This window comes from Brassica napus, chromosome C1 (assembly GCF_020379485.1).
Source record: "Brassica napus cultivar Da-Ae chromosome C1, Da-Ae, whole genome shotgun sequence".
Classification (NCBI taxonomy): Eukaryota; Viridiplantae; Streptophyta; class Magnoliopsida; order Brassicales; family Brassicaceae; genus Brassica; species Brassica napus.
In genome coordinates, this window is record NC_063444.1 from 29,706,350 (window position 1) to 29,726,311 (window position 19,962).

The following is a 19,962-nucleotide window of genomic DNA, read 5'->3' on the forward strand; positions in this document are numbered from 1 at the left end:
ATTTGCTTAGCCACGCATGCATGGAAGCCGGTGGCGACCAACTCTGAGGGAAATTCTGGTTGCGGAAGGATACATCGGCATATTTATATGGAGCTAGTAGAATTAGTGGAAGATGATAGTTACATATCTAGGTAACTAAGGAAATGATAAGATTTATGATGACTATTAATTTTTCTTTAAATTGTAGAGAAGGGATAGAGAAAAGGCATGGGAAGGTGAGGAAAATGATCGGATGAATAAATGTGGGTCATATTTAAAGAAAATGGACTTCGTTGTAATATGATTAGAGAACGGGCTTCGACTAAGGTTAGATTTTATTTAGGCTTGTTAAACTAAAAGTGATGTGTAACTTTGATTGGATATGAATATTTTTGCTGATGTGGAATAGCTTAGGAGTCTCTAAATTAGTTCCTTTTATATAGTAGAGATAAATTACAAACACCCAAATTTACATAAAATCTTCCAAATTAACTGCCAAACTTTTCAATATATAACAAAATTGCGACTGTTCAAAAAATCAAAACTAGTTTAGATCATAGGCCCATTATCCAAAGTAGTTTAAATTATATGCCTATTGTTCACACTAAATAATATTGTAATACGATAATATTTAATACCGTGAATATAAATTTAAAAGGATTAAATAATTTTTGGATTATTTATTTGTATTAACTAGGTAAATGGCCTCGCATATTATATGCGGGCATAAATATAATTCGTAGATTTATGACAATATTTGAATAATAAATATTCTCTCATGTACACATATCGTATATTATGATTATGTAATTATTATTAATGTATTGTTAACATTATAAATGTAAAGAATTTTTTTTTGTTATATATGTATACGTATCTCCATTTCGTTTAATATTCCTCATATTTTCTTTGTTAGGCAAGAGCAAAGCCTCCGTACGATGCAAACAAACCGTTTCAAAAATAGTAAACACAAAGAAAGGTCATAGAAAAATGCTAGATTTTAATGAGTTTGCGGTTAATGAAGCTGTGAAATTTTTAAAACCTTCGAAGTACCGAACAAAGTTCTATCTTGAGACGTATTATAAAACCACCACTAGGTTTGTCACACTAACGTTTGATGCGCAGAGAGAGACACCTCTGAAGATAACCGAGCTGTCTGGAGGAGATACAAGCTTTTTGATGAGCAAAAAGCAACAGAGACAGATTCTTAGTAGCACTTTTACGAGGCCGAGATGGTGTTCAGTGGTGAGCATGTAAGAATATTTTATATTTTATATGATTCATGTGTCTATTGGTTTAATATAAAATTCAAATTCATATTAATGTTTTATATTCTAATATAAAAGTTGACACCGTGATGGATCGGTTTCGAGTAATGAGTTAGAATATAGGTGTATTGATAACCCTCCTGCTTTATCTTAGCTTATAAATATCCTTAATCCTATGACTATACATATATATGTATATATATATATAAATATAAGGGAGTAATAATGGATTCATACACACTCTGTAAACCAAATCGGCGGCTCCGTATCCATGTGAACGACGAAAGACGATTGTTTCCTGGCATTGCGTGCTAGATTATCCGCCTTTGAATTATGCGTTCGTGGTACATGAATGATCTCTAACCTGATGAAGCTTCCTTTCATGGTCTTGATATCTTCCAAATAATTTGCAAAAGTTGGACATTATTCTGGTTCTAAAACCATCTTCACCAATTGAGAACAATCTATTGCAAATGTGACTTGAAACTGACGCAAATTCCTCATGCACTCTACTGCCCAAAGCAACGCTTCCACCTCCGCATGAAAAGGGGAGAGACTAGCCCTGACATTTCTTGCCCCCATCAAACCATCAAAACCCTCAGAGTACTATATCAACCTTGTCTTGAAAAAGTTCATTTTCCTTTCAAGAACCATCTGTAAAACACCATGTCCCTGGAATTGACGGTAGGTTTGTAACCCCGACATGTTGTGTTGTCCTTTGTATGTTCAACACATGTGCCTCAGCCCAAAGTGTGGATTCCGTTTCCGCTAATTTAAGCGTTTCCCTAGGATCGATATCTAGATTACTGAAAACTTTATTCCTTTCCAAATGTATCATAGTATCCATGCAAACTGGTGATCATCCATATGTAGGAGAATTTTCCAAAAGAGATGATCCATATTTGTGAAGAAAGAAGTAGTTGGAAAAATAGCTGGATTTGATGGTCTCTTTGAGAACGCTCAAACCTGAAGAGCATGAGGGCATTCAAAAAACACATGGTTTATCGATTCCTCTGAAGCTCCGCATCTGGCACAACATATATCCCCTTGTATCCCTCTAGCTTGCAGATTTTTCTTAACTGCTATACACCCTGATACCAATTGCCATAAAAAAACACTTTATCTTCGGTGGGCACCATACTTTCCAGCAGAACACCTTTAATATATCGACTGTGGGTCCAAACACCACTGGTGGTGTTTCCTTGTCTGGGTAAACCCGTTCTACTTGGTATCCTGATTTTACCGTATATTTTCCCGGTTTTTGTGAAATACAATCTTTCCCTATCCACCATCTGATTTATACTCATCTGATTTATACTCAGTGGTATGCTTTCTATGATTTTCACATTCTCGGGATCCACCAAAGTCTGAATTGCATGCGAGTTCCAAGTTCGAAGCTGGATCAATGAGAGAGTCCACTGTAAGGTCTGGGTAAATGTTATGTTGGTTTTTATTTGCTGATCTCGGGCGAGTGGGTAGGATCCACGGGTCGTTCCATACGGATATAGTTGATCATGATCCCACCCTTTTGATTAGTCATTTGCTAACCAGAGATCTAGCTGATACAATACTCCGCCAGCCATATGACGGAAAATATGATCTAATTGGTTCCAGGGGTAAGGCATTCCTGAAGTACCGTCCTTTAAAAACTCTAGAAAATAAAGTATTTGGCTTCTCTATCAGACGCCATAACTGCTTAACAAGCATCGTCGTGTTAAAATAAGTGATGTCTTTAAAACCCAAACCTCCTTCATCATTATTTATACATAATTTGTCCCATGATTTCCAATGCATACCTTTTGTGCTTCCCCTTGGGCTCCACCAGAATTGTGCAACCGCACTCGTCAGTTTCTTTACGGTTGCCTTCGGTAAACGATAGCAAGACATTATATGATAGACCAAAATATAATCTATAATTAATGAATAGGTGCAACAACTTTTCATAGGTAGATTTTTTAAGAATTCTTTCTTTTTAATAGTATAGACTAGAGCTTGACTCGCTCTCCCAAGCAAGTATTTGTGTCTTACTTTTTAATAAATAAATATTTATTTCTCAAAATGATAATATAGATTTTTATAATTTATTCATATTACATAATTGTTTAATATGCAATTTATAAACATAATTAGGTTATAGTTCATACTGAATAATTTTTATTTTGTCTTGTAAACGATTAATTGGATAGAATATGACCGTACATCCGCATAAATATATTTACATTTTTTTGATCAAAACTTTATGATAATGTATAATAAAATTATCTTATATACTATTAAAAATCTGGTGCTATATATTTTTATATTTTTCAACAATTATCATACTGAATTCACATTGGACTATTATTTATATGGAAATATACGTAAAATAAGATATTTATATAATAATATATTTTTTTATTTATATATTATTTAAATGATTCTTTTATGTTACTTTTATTTTTTATTTATTACTAACAAATAATGAAAATATAACTATATAACTTTAAAACAGTATTTTATTCTAAATTTAGTAAATGAATATCAAAATCAATTTATGTGGTGAATTTATGATTTTTTATAAATTACTTATTAATAATATATTTGTTGATCCCTTGATAATTTTACAAATTCAGATGATAGGGAAACATAAATGACTCATTTGAGAAAATATAGGTAAGCACAAATATAGAAAGTAGTTAAGACTATCTATAATTTTAAAAGAATATTTAGTTTAAATGTGTTTATATACATTTTTTAGATTCAGAGAAGGTGTAGTTTTTTTTTTTTTGAGTATCACAAAATTATCATATATAAAGTTGTTTGTCCCCTATTGAAGAGAAGTAGAGAACCAACGAATTTAGAAACAGAAAAAAACTGAGGATGAATAGAATATAAACTCTGGTGGTGTCGTACATTAATAAGCTAGCAAATTATCATTGTTTTAGGAAATGCAAAGTGAGGGAAGTTAGATTTCGTATAAGGTGAATGATAAATTGGATTTAGTTACAATAATTCAGTTAACATATTTAAAGCTATATATATATATATATATATATATATATATATATATATATATTGTCATTATATTAAATATAATAAATTAATGGATATTAACAATACATTACATAAGTTTTCAGTAAAAATAATAATTTCTTTCAAAGAAATATTTTTAACACGAAGAATGTTTGGACTGGATATTATGATCTATGATTACTATTAGACTTTTATATGGTTTAGTGTAAAAATAAATAAAAGATTTGTAAATGCCAAACTACTACTTATTTACGTTGTGTTAAACTACTTCTTCCTAGAGCACCACATATTTTATTGTTCGAACTTATTTACTACGAAGGTGAGATGAAGAATTACGGGATAATAAATTCTGAAATTGTTCGAAAGATATAATATCTAGATATTCTTAAAAACACTATCTAACAAAAATAACTTTTAAATTAAAAGAAAATAAAATAAAATAAAATAAATTTAAAACTAGTGAACAAGAGCCAAGTCAATCGAAATTACACAAACATTATCACTAAAGTCAATCCATTGATACAATCGAACCTAAAATTATACTTAAAAAAAAAATTATACATAGATAGTGAGAAAAATAAAATCACACAAAAAGCAATCAAAAATCTGTTAAAGAAAAACTAACAAAATATTCAGTAAAAATAAATTAATTTAATATTTGTATCTAATTAGATAATTTCAATTTAAATACAGAAATTTATATTAAAATAAAAAATTGTATATATATTAGTATGCACAAGGTGCAGCATTTCATCTAGTTAATCTTAATTTTCAATCAAACTTTAAAATTTTGAAAGATAAGAAAAAAATATACTTTTTGAGTTTGGTATTATATAAGAATTATATACAATAATATTTAATTGTATATCAAGTATTAATTAATAAAACCAAAAAACTTTTAGAATATCGTTCTATATTATTTTATTTTTTACTAAATACTTTCGAAAATTAGTTTCACAAAACATATGTGAAACATATCTTATGTATAAATCTACTAATTTTTGGAGATTTGCACGAGAATTCTTAATGATAAATCAGATGATCTTTTGGTTTTCATATTTAACTATACTAGTTTCTTAATTATAGCTAAGGCCATGATTATCCCTAAGAAATCCATTGGGTTTCTTAGTTTAAAAAAAAAAAAAATTAAAAAGCAAACCAATCGCGGGCCGCCACGTGTCAGTGGAGCCCGCGAACAGTATAACTGTATAAGAAACTCACTAAGATCGGTTGTTAATTAGTAGTTTTTGTAATCGATCCTTAAGGGTTTTGTGGAGGCCCACGCACTAAGAAACCCACTAAAAACCCCGGATAATCATGCTCTAAGACTATTATAATGTTTTATATCTACATTTTTTGTCATCTACATTATAGGAACATGATTTTTTTTGTTAAAATAATGAAAATATATGATCATGGAACATTTGATTATCTTTGTATTGTAAAATAGTTTTATATAATAAAGTTTTCATGAGAATGATCTGTGCAAGACATTTTATATTATAGTTTCAAAATATAATATACAAACGTATCTATAAAATATGAGATGGTTTCTAAACGGGACGTAGGATGCACTTATATGAGACGGCTTTGAATGAGGCAGATTTTTTTTTTTCCTTTTGTAACATGCATTCATAAATCACCGCAAGACCACAAAAATAGGCAAAATTTAAATAGAGTAATTTCTAAATGGAACAGGTTTAAGTGAGGCAGACTTTCCTATTCTAACTTTCCCAACAAAACATTTGATATGTTTTTATTGGATTTTTGTAATGTAAAATATTTATCCTTTAACAACGCCCTATCAAAATCTAGTTGAATTTTTTTTTTCAAATGATTCAATATGGAAAAAAAAGAAGATTTTTGTAAATAAAAATAAAATAAAGGATTAAATATCAATAGATTATTTGGATTTAGATTTTAATTAAACAAAAACGAGGACTGAAATTTGAAAAGATCCTAATTCACTGTCAAAACCATATCGGTTCAACTGACTTACCAAAGCGGAGAATTCAGAATTTCAACACATTCGTTTCATAACATTGCTCGCATATGAAGAAGACCAAAACAAATCCACCAATGCTAGGATGCATCTACAGGTGAGCAAAGAGGTAACAAAGGAACAAAATATAAAAATGCAGGTGTTATATTAGTTGGATGGCATCTGATCTGATAGATAGCCTCATTCGACCATATTTCTGTTGTCTTCTTCTACTTCAAGAAACCGCCTTAGGAGTTCAATTGTTTTACGGTAGAGGTTAATATCGATTCCATCCACATTTCTTCCGGTTCGAGCCTGCAAGATAGGCTAACGAAATGGTATACATCTTAATTTTTAGCTCTGCTAAGCTACCAAGACAGTAATCTTACAATGGAGAGATTATCAGTCTGATACAAAAAGTACAGCCTGAAATGTGTAGCAGTGTCTACCTCTAACATAAACTAACAATATTTACAATTCCCATGATGTTCAATTTGAATGGAGAAGTGTACTAGTGTCTACCTCTAACATAAATATCAGGACTTTCATAGTATAATTACTTAAATTCTCTAACTGAGACGGTGAAATTACAACTTGAGAGCCAAATACAAGATAACAAAACTTAGTGAGCAACTCTCAGTTTGCATTCATGAAAGGCCTAAACCTTTTTAGGAAAGCAAAGTTCTTTAACAATGTTCATAATTTCAATATTTGCCAAACCGGGAACACATGGTGTAATGCAGACACTAACAAAGTTAAAAAGAATCCACATGAAAACTAACCTCATTATTGGGCTCAATGTGAAGCTCTCCGATGAACTGGTAAACAGAGCCAACCCGGAAACTAACATCTCTTAAGTGTTGAGTGTTGATTTTGAGACTTTTCTCTCCATCTTCAATAACACCTATAGCTGTTTCAACTGAATATCCTTTCAGCCTGCAAAAGAAAAAACGACAAAACATCATCTTTATTTAATAATACTATACAATAACACAGCATTGCATTGGTACAATCTAAGTCATAAAGAAGCTTACAATCCTGTAACTCTGAGTGAACGAGCTTCCATGAAAAACGGGGAAGAAGGGTACAACTCTTGTAGAGTGATGGGAGCGCCAGATTCAATTTGAGAATTTGCCATCGATCTAGAATGTCATGTAACTGTTATTATCCAACTATATGAGTGTTTGAACTTGAATTAGCTCACAGAGAACAATTTTACAAATAATCTCTCATGGATTTATTGGAGTTGCACATTTATTTCTTCATCGAACAAGTGGTGTGCATAAACAAGCAAATCAGAGTGATAGACAAATACCTCGATCGAGTACCTGGAATCCTCCTTCCGGGTTTTACAATGAAGCTTTGAAGTTACTATCGCTGTTCCTCGTACAATTAGAGAGAAGTATAGGGTTTTGGCGGAGAGAAATAGGGGAAGACACGGACGAGTTGAAAAGAGGTAAAAAAAAAGTGAAATTGTATCCTGTCAGGCTGTCACACAACTTTTTCTCTAAATTCTAATTAAGTCAATACCATGAATCGAATCAAACTTTCATACGCTTTCATTATGTCATACTCTTACTTATTTTGTCATACTCTTATCTATTCTGATACTCTCTATATTGATGGTTAATATCGAAAGTATCATTACTCTACCTGGCCGATTGAATGATGAGATGACCAATCAAAAATCATTATTCCATTTCCAAATCGGGAGTAATCGAATATGTTATTTTCTCTCTCTCATCTCACCCGCGGGTTTCTTCGGGTTCTTCGGGCGTTCTCTTCTTCCTCGCTATCATCGCATTGAATTAACTCGGTTTCGTCGCTTGGATGCTAAATCATTGAGCTATTGATTCCGTTTTACAGGGTATGTATATTAAATCGTCGTTAAACCAAATGTTTAAAATCCACCATAGACGATCGATTTACATAGATTCTGATTTACAAGATTCGTAGTTGTAATTGAACTGGATTAATCGAGGATCAGAAAGTGTGAATGGTCTGTCTATTAGGGAATTGGGTAATCAATAACTGTATAATCATAAGAAAAGATAGAACGTCGGGAATCAAAACTGATAACTCTGAAATAACTATTAAAACAAATTGAAGAAGAGAAAACAACTAGAACTGGGAAAACTTGGGAAACGTTGGGAAAAGTTGGGAAAAGTAGGGAAAAGTTGGTTACTGACAAAACTGTGTAACAAGGTATAAGTTAGTATAACTTAAATGCTATAACTGTATAACCAGGTATAACTTAATGGTTTGGTTTAGTTTTTTTTTTGTATTGCAGATGTGTCTTTCTTCCACAAACATACACTTTGATTATGATGGACATTATTCTATGTCTGAAGATGATTATGAATGGATTCCCATCGATGCTCGTTTGTATGCTATATCCTTTAGGACATCATCATTAGAGGAGATCACTTATTCGTTGTTGAATGAGAGGATATGCAGGAAGATGAGAATAGATCTGTTTACAAAGAGGCTGAATTTGGGTTACATTCCATTGGTAGTGGAACCTAAGAGGCAATCATATATTTTGGATGATGAAGATGTGTTTGTTTATCTAACATCGGTGGATAAAAAAGAAAGAAGAAGTATTTTGCATGTTGAGGACATCGAAGAATTGAAAATAGTTCAAATCACTGAGCAACTATCAAGAGTTAAGAAAGAAAAGCTCATTTAATAGGAATTATGGTGAGCGTGAGAGTGAATATGGAGAAGAAGAGAATGTGGGCACTGGTTTGGAACAGAAGGAACACAATGAATATCCCCACAAGAAACACAAGAGGAGTAGGTTGTAAACCTTTCACTTTCAGTTTGAATATTTTTATTGTATGGGAACGTTGAAAGGTGAAATTTGTATTTTGTGTTTGTGCAACTAAGTGAAACTTTTTTCTTTATTTTAATAAGTCGATAGGTAAAATGGGTAATAGGATTGTAAATTTTAAACTTGTTAATAAGTCACGAAAGTACTAAGTTGGTATATTTATGAGTTATTTTGTATTAAGTATGATTTAATCAGAACAAAAAAAAATTCATCTCGTTGCTTATTAGTAATCATATAGTCGGAATAATTACATTGTCTTCTTATAGCTTTTTCGTTAATATTCACCTTGTCTCATTTGAAAACTTACTAGGGTATTAAATCGAGTTCATGTTTACATGATCATACGAGAAATGAATCTAGGATAGAGAACATAATTGGTATAACCATAAAATTAGGCATTCAAGTAGAGTAAAACTAAGATAAATGGAAAAAATTATAAAGTACAACTTTGATGTTTTATGTAAAACTGCAAATTTGGTGAAACTTCAATCACGAAAATACTAGGCTAAAAATTTCCCGCCCACCAGCTTTTCGAATTTCTAATTTCACTCTTCCCCCCCTTCCCAATTGGCTTAAGTATTTAAACCATTATTTTTGGGTTTTCCCCATTCTCTCTCTCTCTCTCTCTCTCTCTCTCTCTCTCTCTCTCTCTCTCTCTCTCTCTCTCTCTCTCTCTCTCTCTCTCTCTCTATCTCTCTCTCTCTCTCTCTCTCTCTCACCCCAAAAAGAAATAATGTTGAACCCAATAACGCCCGCTTCATCTTCCACTTCCACGACTGGGGGTAGTATCGGTGGTCGGAGACGAGTAAGAACTCTGGGAATACCTTGTAGGTGTTGGTGTGGGGAGAGCATCATCGAGCTCATCTCCAAATCTGGTCCAAATCGATATCGCAGGTATCATCAGTGTCTCTTTGCGTATAAAAGGAGGGTGCGTCAGTTTAGCTTTAGTTATCGAAGGCTTGTTCTCTTAAGCCTTGTTCTCTTAAGCTGTACGTTTAAATTTTTTGAACAAAATGTTGTAGCTTGAGAACGACGATCACATCTTCAAATAGGTTGATGAAGCTTTCACCGATGAGATTCAACAGTTGGACAACCAAGTTCGAATCCTAGAAGAAGAATTTCAATTGCTCAAAGCAACAATAAGGAGTGAAGGTCCCAAAATAATGCCTAAGATAATGATATCAGGAGGTTGTGTTATTATAATTAGTGTCGTTGTAGTTCTAGGAATTTTGATGTACAAGTAATTCCTAAAGCCAGTGACAAAGTTAAACTTTCTGTTTTCTCTAAGTTTTTCATAAGTTTCTCCTAAGTTATGCGAAGTTGGACTACTACAAAGTTTGGGCATTTGAAAAAGTTTCTCTAATGTTTAAGATGTTGGACAATTGAGAAAGTGAAACTAACACAAAATTTGACATGCTTATACGATCACGAACTTCATGTTAACTTCAAGTTATTCTTAGTTTTACGCAATTGGATAATTACAAAAGTTAAAAAAAAAAACAGTTTTAAGACACATTTGCTTTGATCAAATGTTAAGCATTCTACTTACATGTTGTCCCTTATGTAAAACACCATCTTTGGCCTTGAAGGGTCATCGAAATGGGCTTCCGTTTTGAAGACTACTCCCACTGTATCTATCAGATAAGTGTTTTCGCTTCCGTTACTTACATCTAAATATCTTAAATATATTTTAATTTTAGTAGTTAGCATTGATACCTATGGAATAGTTTCGGTCCATATGGTTCATGTGAGGGATTTCATGGATGTTCTTGAAGTCCATCTAAAGCTGATTTTTCAGACGATCGATGATGTAGACTTGCGTATGGCGCGTAGCATTTAGTGTGAACCGAGAGTTTGTTGTCTGGAAACCTGGATAGGCACGGTGAACTTCTACCCGAAATATTTCTACCAATTTTCCCTCTTGCTTCTCTAGGCCTCTAAACCTATCTTCATATCCTTCAGAAATGGTCATCTCCATCTTGGTTCCCTGCATAAATAAAGTTCAAGGATCAAGTTTTTGTTCTTCATTGTTGCATGATATTAGAAACTTGAGAGATGATGATTTAACACTTACATCTTCATCTGCTAGGATATAAATCCAGTGTGGTTTGCTGCCGGTAACATAGGAATAGAAAGGGTAGATCCTGTGTATTTTGACTCTGAAATGCCAAGACGTGATCTTTTTGTTATAAGAAACTTCAGAAAGCCTATTGTAGTGTGTCATATTGTTTGTTGAGAGATGATGAATATTTTTTGATGAATTTTGCAGAGAAATATTCTATCCGGAGTGAAGGACACGTTTCAATTTACTGCGGTGGAGTTTAAATGCAAATGTAATGATGATTGTAGACACTTTAGTGTTGTGGCGTCTAAATGCAGAATACCCCTAAATGCAAGTGTAATGATGAACTCATGTCACGTCAAATGAAGATGGTAGAATATTATCTCTGATAATATCATTTCTTATCTAAATTTCTTGCAAAATATAACAATAAAATATCTAAATTTCTTTAAATTTTACATTGTTTCACATATTTAGACTATCTAAATCGTTAAAATTTTGCTTAGTTTCATATATTTAGACAATATAAATTAGTTATATATTTTAATCAATTAAAGTTATACACAGTTTCAAATCCAAGGCATGCGACCGTTGTCGTGAAATTCGTGCAGAAAAACTCGTATGGTGTCTTCTGGAGCCGTCTATCAAATCAATCTTAAATGGAAGAGTTAAAACTTGTAGTTGGGGTAATAAATCATTTAATAACAGGAATTAAAATTACTAAATATTTTCATTTTCATTTATTATCTCCGGTATGCTTGTTGCTAGCATTTCTAGCAAAATATAACAATATAATATCTACATTTCTTAAAATTTTACATAGTTTCTTATATTTAGACTATCTAAGTCGTTATAATTTTGCTTACTTTCATGATTTTATACAATCTAAATCAGTTATTTCACTTACTTATACAAAGTTATATATTTATCAATTAAAGTTATACAAAGTTTCAAATCCAAGGCATGCGGCTGTTGCAGTGAGAAGTCGTGTCTTCTGAACTCGTGTCTTCTCGAGGCGTCTACTTTTTGTAGCTAGGTCAAAGGATCATTATCACCTTCTCCAAATAAATAAAACGAATATCTCACCATTTACTTGATATAACTAATATCTCTCCATTTACTTGAGAAAACGAAACTCTCCGGCGAACTTCAACTTGGCTTCTCTCCCTCCTTCCATGCTTCACAAGATTCTCTCCAAGGTAGCAACAACCAGTATCTTGGAATTTGGTAGTGTAAGAGTTTGTTTCCCCGGGCTTAACGCAATTTGCAGAGAAGATCACTTTTACAAATCTGCCGATCTCATTTTCTTGAATGAGTGGACAGATGAGGTCAATGCTGTTATAACATTCAGGCTTAGGTGCTACCAACTGGGTAATCCAGTGTCCATCTATTTGTGAGGTATGTATGAATACTTCATCCTCCATTTACTTGATGAAGGAAGGGAAAAAATTCATCTTGCTGGTGAGAGAGGTTGCATGTTGGCCAAATATGTAGATTATATGATGAACTTAACTTTTAGCGTTGATCATAGAGGATTGGTTCACAACTATCCTGCTTTTACTCGTGAATATGTTGATCAGATGTGTCACATGATCACTAGTTGGGCACTCTCTGGCCATTGGGGTTACGATAAACCTGAGATGCTTATGTCTCTATTAGGAAGAATAGATTTATGGTGCTCCGCGATAATAGAATACATTTCATAATGTAATGTCTTTGATCTTTCTCTATAAAATTTCTCTATTTATTTTAACTTAAATAAATATATCAGTAAAAACACTGTATCCCAAATAGAACATATTGCTAATGTAAAAGATACAATCAGAATTAGTGGAACTTTTACTAAGTTCTACATTTACTAAAAGTGTGACTTAGTTGAAGTTTTATTAAGTTGCACCGTAAACCAAATGTTTACAGTTACACCAACTATTACTAACTTTTCGGAAGTTGTGGAAAAATAGATCCGAATTTTATGGATCGGGTCTGGATGGTCCGCGAGATTCCCTTGGTTGGGTTGTAATTATCCAGGTCTCTTTTGGTTTCATCGTCTTTTACCTATTTTTTTGGATTTGATAAGTTTTATTTAAATAATTTTCGGGCATGAATACTGGAGAATTTTTTTTTCCGGGCAAGAGCACTGGAGCAATTGAGTGTCTTCGTTGATAGACACAAAACTAGTCCTATCATAGGTAGTTTGCTAATTTCATCGTTCTTTTTGGATTTTAAGCTAATTCACTCTAAAAAAAATGATAATCAAACAATTTCGTTTTTGCATATTCAATATATTTTATTTAATACTTCAAATATTTTTTCTATTAAGAAAAATACTTTGCGGGAGTCTCTCTCCTCTCTTGAGAGAGAGAACTCTTTCTCTCTTTTTTTCCTTCCTCTTAACACATTCCAATCTTTCAAAAGAAGGAAAAATACGTTTTTTTTCTCTTTTGATGTCAAATAGTGTTTCGATCAAAAGATCGATTTTTGTTGTGTTTCAACTTTCAAACAAACCGAAGCTGTTTCTTCATGTCTTTATCTTTTTCTTCGGTCTGGTTTGACAAAATAAAGTTCCAATTAAAATCGGATTCAGTATAGCTTTGGTTTTATTCGAGAGTTATCGTGTGCATTGTTTATACTTCTCTTGTTTTTTTTTGAACAAATACTTCTTTTGTTTAAAACCGATTGGTCTGACTATTTGGTCGGATCTTCTGAGTAACTCTTCGAGATTCTTTATATCCTATTTTATCTTTTTTATTTTAGTGAATGTTAAATTTATTTATCAAAAAACCTTTTTTTACATCAAGTGTAGACATTTCCAAATGAAACTACTCCTTATACTACTTCACTTCTTCTTTGCTACTTTAGAGACAAAAAGAAATTATTTACTCTTGTTTCAAACCAAAATTGGAGAGCACCTTCCATACACTTCCCCATCTTCATTCTCATCAAGCTAAGCTTGTTTCTGATCCTTTTATCAATGAGCTTTTTCAAGATAGGCATGGGCAGATGCTGCTCCCCATGCTTAATCTTGTTCCATTCTTTCCATATCGCATGAACTACAGCCTGGAAAACATATCTTATACGGAATGAGCTCTTCTTTTCCATAGTACCTTCTGATATCAGTGGCACAATAGTATACCAGACGTTGGTGTAATAACTTCGCAGAATGCCAATATTAAGATGTTTCCATATCTATGAATAATAGGATTATTCAAAAAATAACTGATTCCTAGACTCCGTAGCATTTTTGCAAAGCAAACAGATAGTGTCTGCTCGCTGGCTCCATTTAGAGACTCTATCCATAGTAGATAGTCTATCCAGCATTGCTAACCAGGTCATAAATGCAAACGTTGGCGTAGCCATAGAGAACTAAATACCTCGAGCCCAAGAGCATTGAGCATAGGTTTCTCTTAGTAACATCCAAGTCTCATGAGTCGAGAATGTAGGTTTGAAACCCGAATTCCTTCTCCATTTATTTGCATCTTCGACATTATTTCTCATCTTCCCTTTAACTGTAACCAGCTCAGCTTCTATATCATTTAGAACCTCAGTTCGATGCTTTCTTCTTTTCCTAATACTCAGAACTGCTTCCTCCATTGTAGCTTCTTTTCTTATACCCATATCAATAATATCACTTTTTTTCCCAATAGATCAAAAAGCACTCCCTTATCAGACCAATTATCATACCAAAAGGAAATATGGCGACCATTCCCTACCTCTTTTTTATAGAAAGTCTTCGCAACATCTCTCAGCTTCAATATCTTTCTCCACATCCAAGAACAAGCTTGAGTTTTTGTGTTTACTTCCGAAAACTCTTCTTCTTCAGAACATTGGATTTATCCATTTCCCCAAAGTGAATCACCCGACAACATCCTCCAAATGAGTTTCAAACCATATACTATATTAACTTCTTTGAGAGCTCTAACCCCCAATCCACCTTCATTTTTTAGTTTACAAATATCTTTCCAACGCAACCTTAGCTCATATGGACTTTAGTTCCAGCCCTGACCAGAGAAAAGAAGCACAGAGCTGTTCCACCTCCTTCATAGACTTACTTGGTAGCCTAAACACAACTGCCCAGAAATTTACAATACTCATCAACACTGCTTTAATCAATTGCAGCCGCCCATCATAAGAAAGAAACCTATAAATCCATGTGTTAATCTTACCTCTTACTCTTTCCACCAGATCGCAAGTAGTCATGTTTTCTCATTACTTGAGTCGTAAGAGGGAGACCAAGATAACGAATCGGAAGTGTACCATCCACAAATGAAAAGTTCATCAAGATTCTGCCCCACGATTTCAATTTGAGTATGCTGACGTGTCGGTCTCACAATCATTTAAAAATTAATGCGTTCACACACTAATATTTTTTAACTCCACCGCAAACAATTTGATGTGTTTACACTAATATTTTAATTAGTTCATTTTTAGTTTCTGCATTTTTAACATTTGTATTAGTGAACTTAAATTCTCTATGTACAACTACTGAATAATACCATTTTAAAAGAAAAAAAAATAAAAAATCATTAAGATTCGCATCAACTAAAATGCTAGAATGAATTTTTTTTTAGAAATTGAAAGTTCATATGCTGTCGAACTTAGCCATGTTTGAAGTTTATGTACACGAATACAATAAATAATTGTGACTGATTATGAATTAAGAAATTTGAGATAAAAAATACCACACACAAAGTCGGATCTTTAGTTTAGCCAAATATTGCTTTTCCTTACAGATTTTTTATATCAGACCAAGAATTATGAACATAATCAAATTGCTAGAAAAATATCAGAAATCAGAAAAGCTTTAAAAGAAATAAAAGTTCATTAAATCGATTGAAAAACAAAATTCATGTGCCGTCTGAAGAGATCACATTGTTTTCCACCGAACTCTTAACACTTTTCACTCGATTGTATCGTGTTTTTATGATATTTACCAAGAATGTTTTATAAGAAAATACATTTTATTGGTTATAAACTACGTCAGTTTTGAAACGTGCCCAACAATATTAACACGACACCCAACCATTTTTATTGGTATTTTTAAAATATTATCCAATAATTATGTATGTTAAATAAGTCCAAAATATTTGTTTTACATTTATTTTATTTTGCTTTATATTATTAGAAGAAAGTAAGTCTGGGTAAAATATATGATCCGAAGAACCGAACCGAAATAGATTTGAAAGTAATACTAAACACAAACTAAAATTGATTAAGTACTCAGATGGATCGAAAAGTTTAATATTCAAATTACCAGATCCAAATCTGATCCAAACTAAAATATTTTGGATACCAAAAATATCTAAATCACAATTATATACTTAAATATGTTAATTATTTTAAATTTAAATTTATTAGATATTCAAAAATATGAAAATAGCTAAAAATTATCAATAGTCACAAGTAAATATCTAAAAATAACAGAAAAAATTCAAAATACTGAAAATATTTATTTGTTCTCCATCCAAATATTTAAATTGAACTAATTTTTATATAAATTTAAATATTTAGTATTACATTATTCAAATTTATGTTTTGTATTATTTTATTTTTTGGTATTGAGGATTCAAGTATATTTGGATTTTTGTTTAAAAAATATATAATTAAAATGAATAACCGAACTCAAATCTGAACCGAACCCGCAATGATTTGAACCAAATCGAAACTAAAATTTATAAATATCTGAATACGATTTAAATTTCTAACTCTAAAATCCAAAATCTGAATAGATCAACTAAATCCGAACGGATATATGAATTATCATCCTAGAAAAACTATACAAGACATTCTTTAATACCAACATACAATAAATAATGTAATAAATTATTTCATTCCCGCGCATAACGCAGATTACTACCTAGTTCTATTTTAAAATAGAAAATATATTTTAGATGGAAAATAGAACGATAAAAAAAAAATGAATTAACTCTATTTATATAATATTTATAAAGTAAATATATTTTTACTTTATTATAAAATAAAAATAAAAATATAATAAGAGTAATTTTACTTTAAACTCTTTTTTTTTGTCAGCAACAAACATACTCATATAGACTCTGTTAACCAAACTGGTAGCTCCGCATCCATATGGACAACAAACGAGGGTGGCTTTCTTGCACTGCGTGCTAGACTGTCCGCCCTTGAATTATGCGTCATTTGTATATGGTTGAGCTTGGAACTGTGGAAACTTCTTTTTAGGATCTTGATATCTTCCAGACAACTTGCAAAAGCGGTCCATTGTTATCTTCACCAACTATTTTAAACTCTATTTTAAAGTGAAAAAAAATATAGAGATAGAGGTATTCCAAATCCCCTATATATTTATTGAGGATCATTTAAAAAGTTGTAACCTTAATTTTGTACTAATTAAAAAGAGACTCTGCTTAGGTGTCACTCAATTAAGATGTCAATTTAGTTTACGTGGCAGCTTAAGAATCAATTGAAAAAAATGTTGGTCCAAATTCAATTAGGAAACATTATATTAACCCAAAATATAAGAAGTGTGTATTCTTTCCTTAAATAAAAGCTACAGAATTACCTAATATGATTAATATATTTATGACAATTAATGACTATGAATAATAAAAATTTGATAACAATTTTTGCATCCTTCATCATTTTTGTTTAATTTTATATTATTAAAAAATTAAACAATCACATTAACCATATAATAAAAAAAATAGATTTTTTCTTATATGTTATATTTTGAATTTTTTAAAATGACTTTAAATTACAAAAATGAGAAAACCTTATATGTTATATTTTAATTTTCTTAAAACGATTTTAAATTACAAAAATGAGGACCTTATATGTTATATTTTTCTTATATGTTAGATTTTTTCTCATATGTTATATTTTGAATTTTTTAAAACGACTTTAAATTAAAAAAAATGTAAGTTTTCCTGAAGCATACGACTAAAAGCATTAAAATAACATGTATCAATTCGATGGTTGATCTAAAACCTTTCAAAACCATACGAAATATAAAAGTCAAAATAATTCAACTGTGGAAACAGTATTGTTCATTTTTTTCAAGAATGTGTGGAAAAAATACTATTTTTGTATCATAATTTGCTTAATTTCCAATCCGATCAACCCATGATATATTAATTATATTTTAGTTTCACAATTTTTTAATAAAAATTGATCTGGTCCATTGGAAAAATATTATATAATAACAACAAAAAATATTATATATGTATAAATAAAATGATCAAATAAATAACAAAAATTATCGATAATATATACAAATAAACTCACCATGCGTAAAGCGCATGTCTTATCCTAGTGCTTCATGATTGCTTGTCCCTACGCCTAAGCAGCCGCGAACCAGTGGGGGACGTAGGTAAGGAGAAACAGGGGCACGTGCCCCCATCTATTTTTCATTTGCATTCAATAATCGATGCTAATTTATGTATTGTTATTCTAACTCTTCAACTAAACATAACGAAACAACGATTGTGCCCCCATCTAAATATAATTCTAGGACCGCCACTGCCGCGAACCACATCCCTTGTATATTAAAGGAGAAACACTTTTAAAACTTAACTTAAAAATTTATTGGCAAAGAATGTGACGTGGTGACGTGGTGACGTGGCTTCACGAGAAGCTTTTATTTAGTAAAACGCTTAGGTGTCACGCAGAAAACGTTTCTCACCAAAACTGTGAATTTAATGCATTCACACTAACATTCATTTAAAAGAACTTTATACCATCTATACTTTTCTCGACGAACACTTTTATGTGATAAACCTTCAGCTTTAAGTGATTATTTGATTTATCAATCCTCTCAATATAATCATAGCATCAATAAAGATTTCTTATTCCTCTATATGTTTTTGTTAAAAACGGTAACCCATCTGATCTATCGCAACTAAGTCGACAGATCCGTAGAGACGACAAAACGATGAAACTTTAGTACGATGCCAAGTGTTAATGAAAGAACTTTTTTCTCCATATCTGTTTTCATGCATTTAGCAGAGCACTCACGTTCTTGAGAACCGCCTCTCATTGCTGAAAGAGGACGTTGAAAATCTATTTCTAGATAAATGTGTCGTACTCGGTTTTGTTACGGCTAGATGAGATGATCTCTGTTTCGAGGATACTGAATCACTGTAAATCGTCTCGGCTTAGTGTATTAGTCTTCTCGAGCAAGCAATATAAGCATGCGAGTGTCACCACCTTCGCCGCCATGAGAGCTTTGTATTAGACGACCTTGAAGATGAGAAGAAACTTCCAGGAATGAACCACCAGCAAGTTTCACGTGCTGGTCGCATCTGGAAAAACCTTTACAATTTAGAGGGTCAAATAACCTTCAATTTTTTTTTTATTATGCAACTATGTTTTATGAATTTGAAGGAATTATACTTTTTTTTATTTCACACAGTTATTGTTTTGCTTATAATATGTTATTGATCCACCTTTTTCGATTTTATTTGTTAAACCTCTAAGTCCATAACTACTACAACGTGATAGGTGAAATATAAAAAAAAATATTTTCCAAGTTTCTTCTCAAACTTCCAAACACTATATATTAAATTTTAATATTAGTGAACTCATTATAAAAAATCTCTTGGCTTCACCCCAATCATACTTTTAGTTCTATTTAATTATCGCTTATGTTATACATAACCATAGTATATAATTTTAACATTAATATAGACATTTTATCCCGCGCAAAGTGCGGATTAGTATCTGGTTAACATTTTATTTAGTTCGATTGACCACATAATGTGAGAAAACAATTTTGATTCTGGAATTTTGGAAGCAAAAGCAATTTCGGTAACACGCGTCCGACAAATAATTTCCAATAATTTTGAAGTAGTTCTAG

The 19,962-nt window shown here is 31.7% G+C and overlaps 1 protein-coding gene across 6 annotated transcripts; it reads right to left on the reverse strand.

Moving 5' to 3' along the window:
- Positions 1-6,206: 6,206 nt before the first annotated feature.
- Positions 6,207-7,792, reverse strand: BNAC01G27250D (CST complex subunit TEN1). 6 transcript variants are annotated; one of them, XM_048746266.1, is made up of 4 exons: positions 7,569-7,792; positions 7,275-7,382; positions 7,023-7,176; positions 6,207-6,555 (listed from the first exon to the last, which is right to left on the reverse strand). In XM_048746266.1, exons 2-4 carry the CDS (start codon positions 7,376-7,378, stop codon positions 6,442-6,444), a joined length of 372 nt encoding a protein of 123 aa, XP_048602223.1. In that variant the 5' UTR covers positions 7,379-7,382; positions 7,569-7,792; the 3' UTR covers positions 6,207-6,441. The 6 variants fall into 6 exon arrangements, with proteins under 6 accessions (XP_048602223.1, XP_013670139.1, XP_022550721.1 ...); XM_013814685.3 differs by having other exon boundaries at positions 6,207-6,567; positions 7,275-7,398; positions 7,556-7,771; XM_022695000.2 differs by having other exon boundaries at positions 6,207-6,567; positions 7,275-7,412; positions 7,556-7,771.
- Between the last annotated feature and the right edge of the window lie 12,170 nt (positions 7,793-19,962).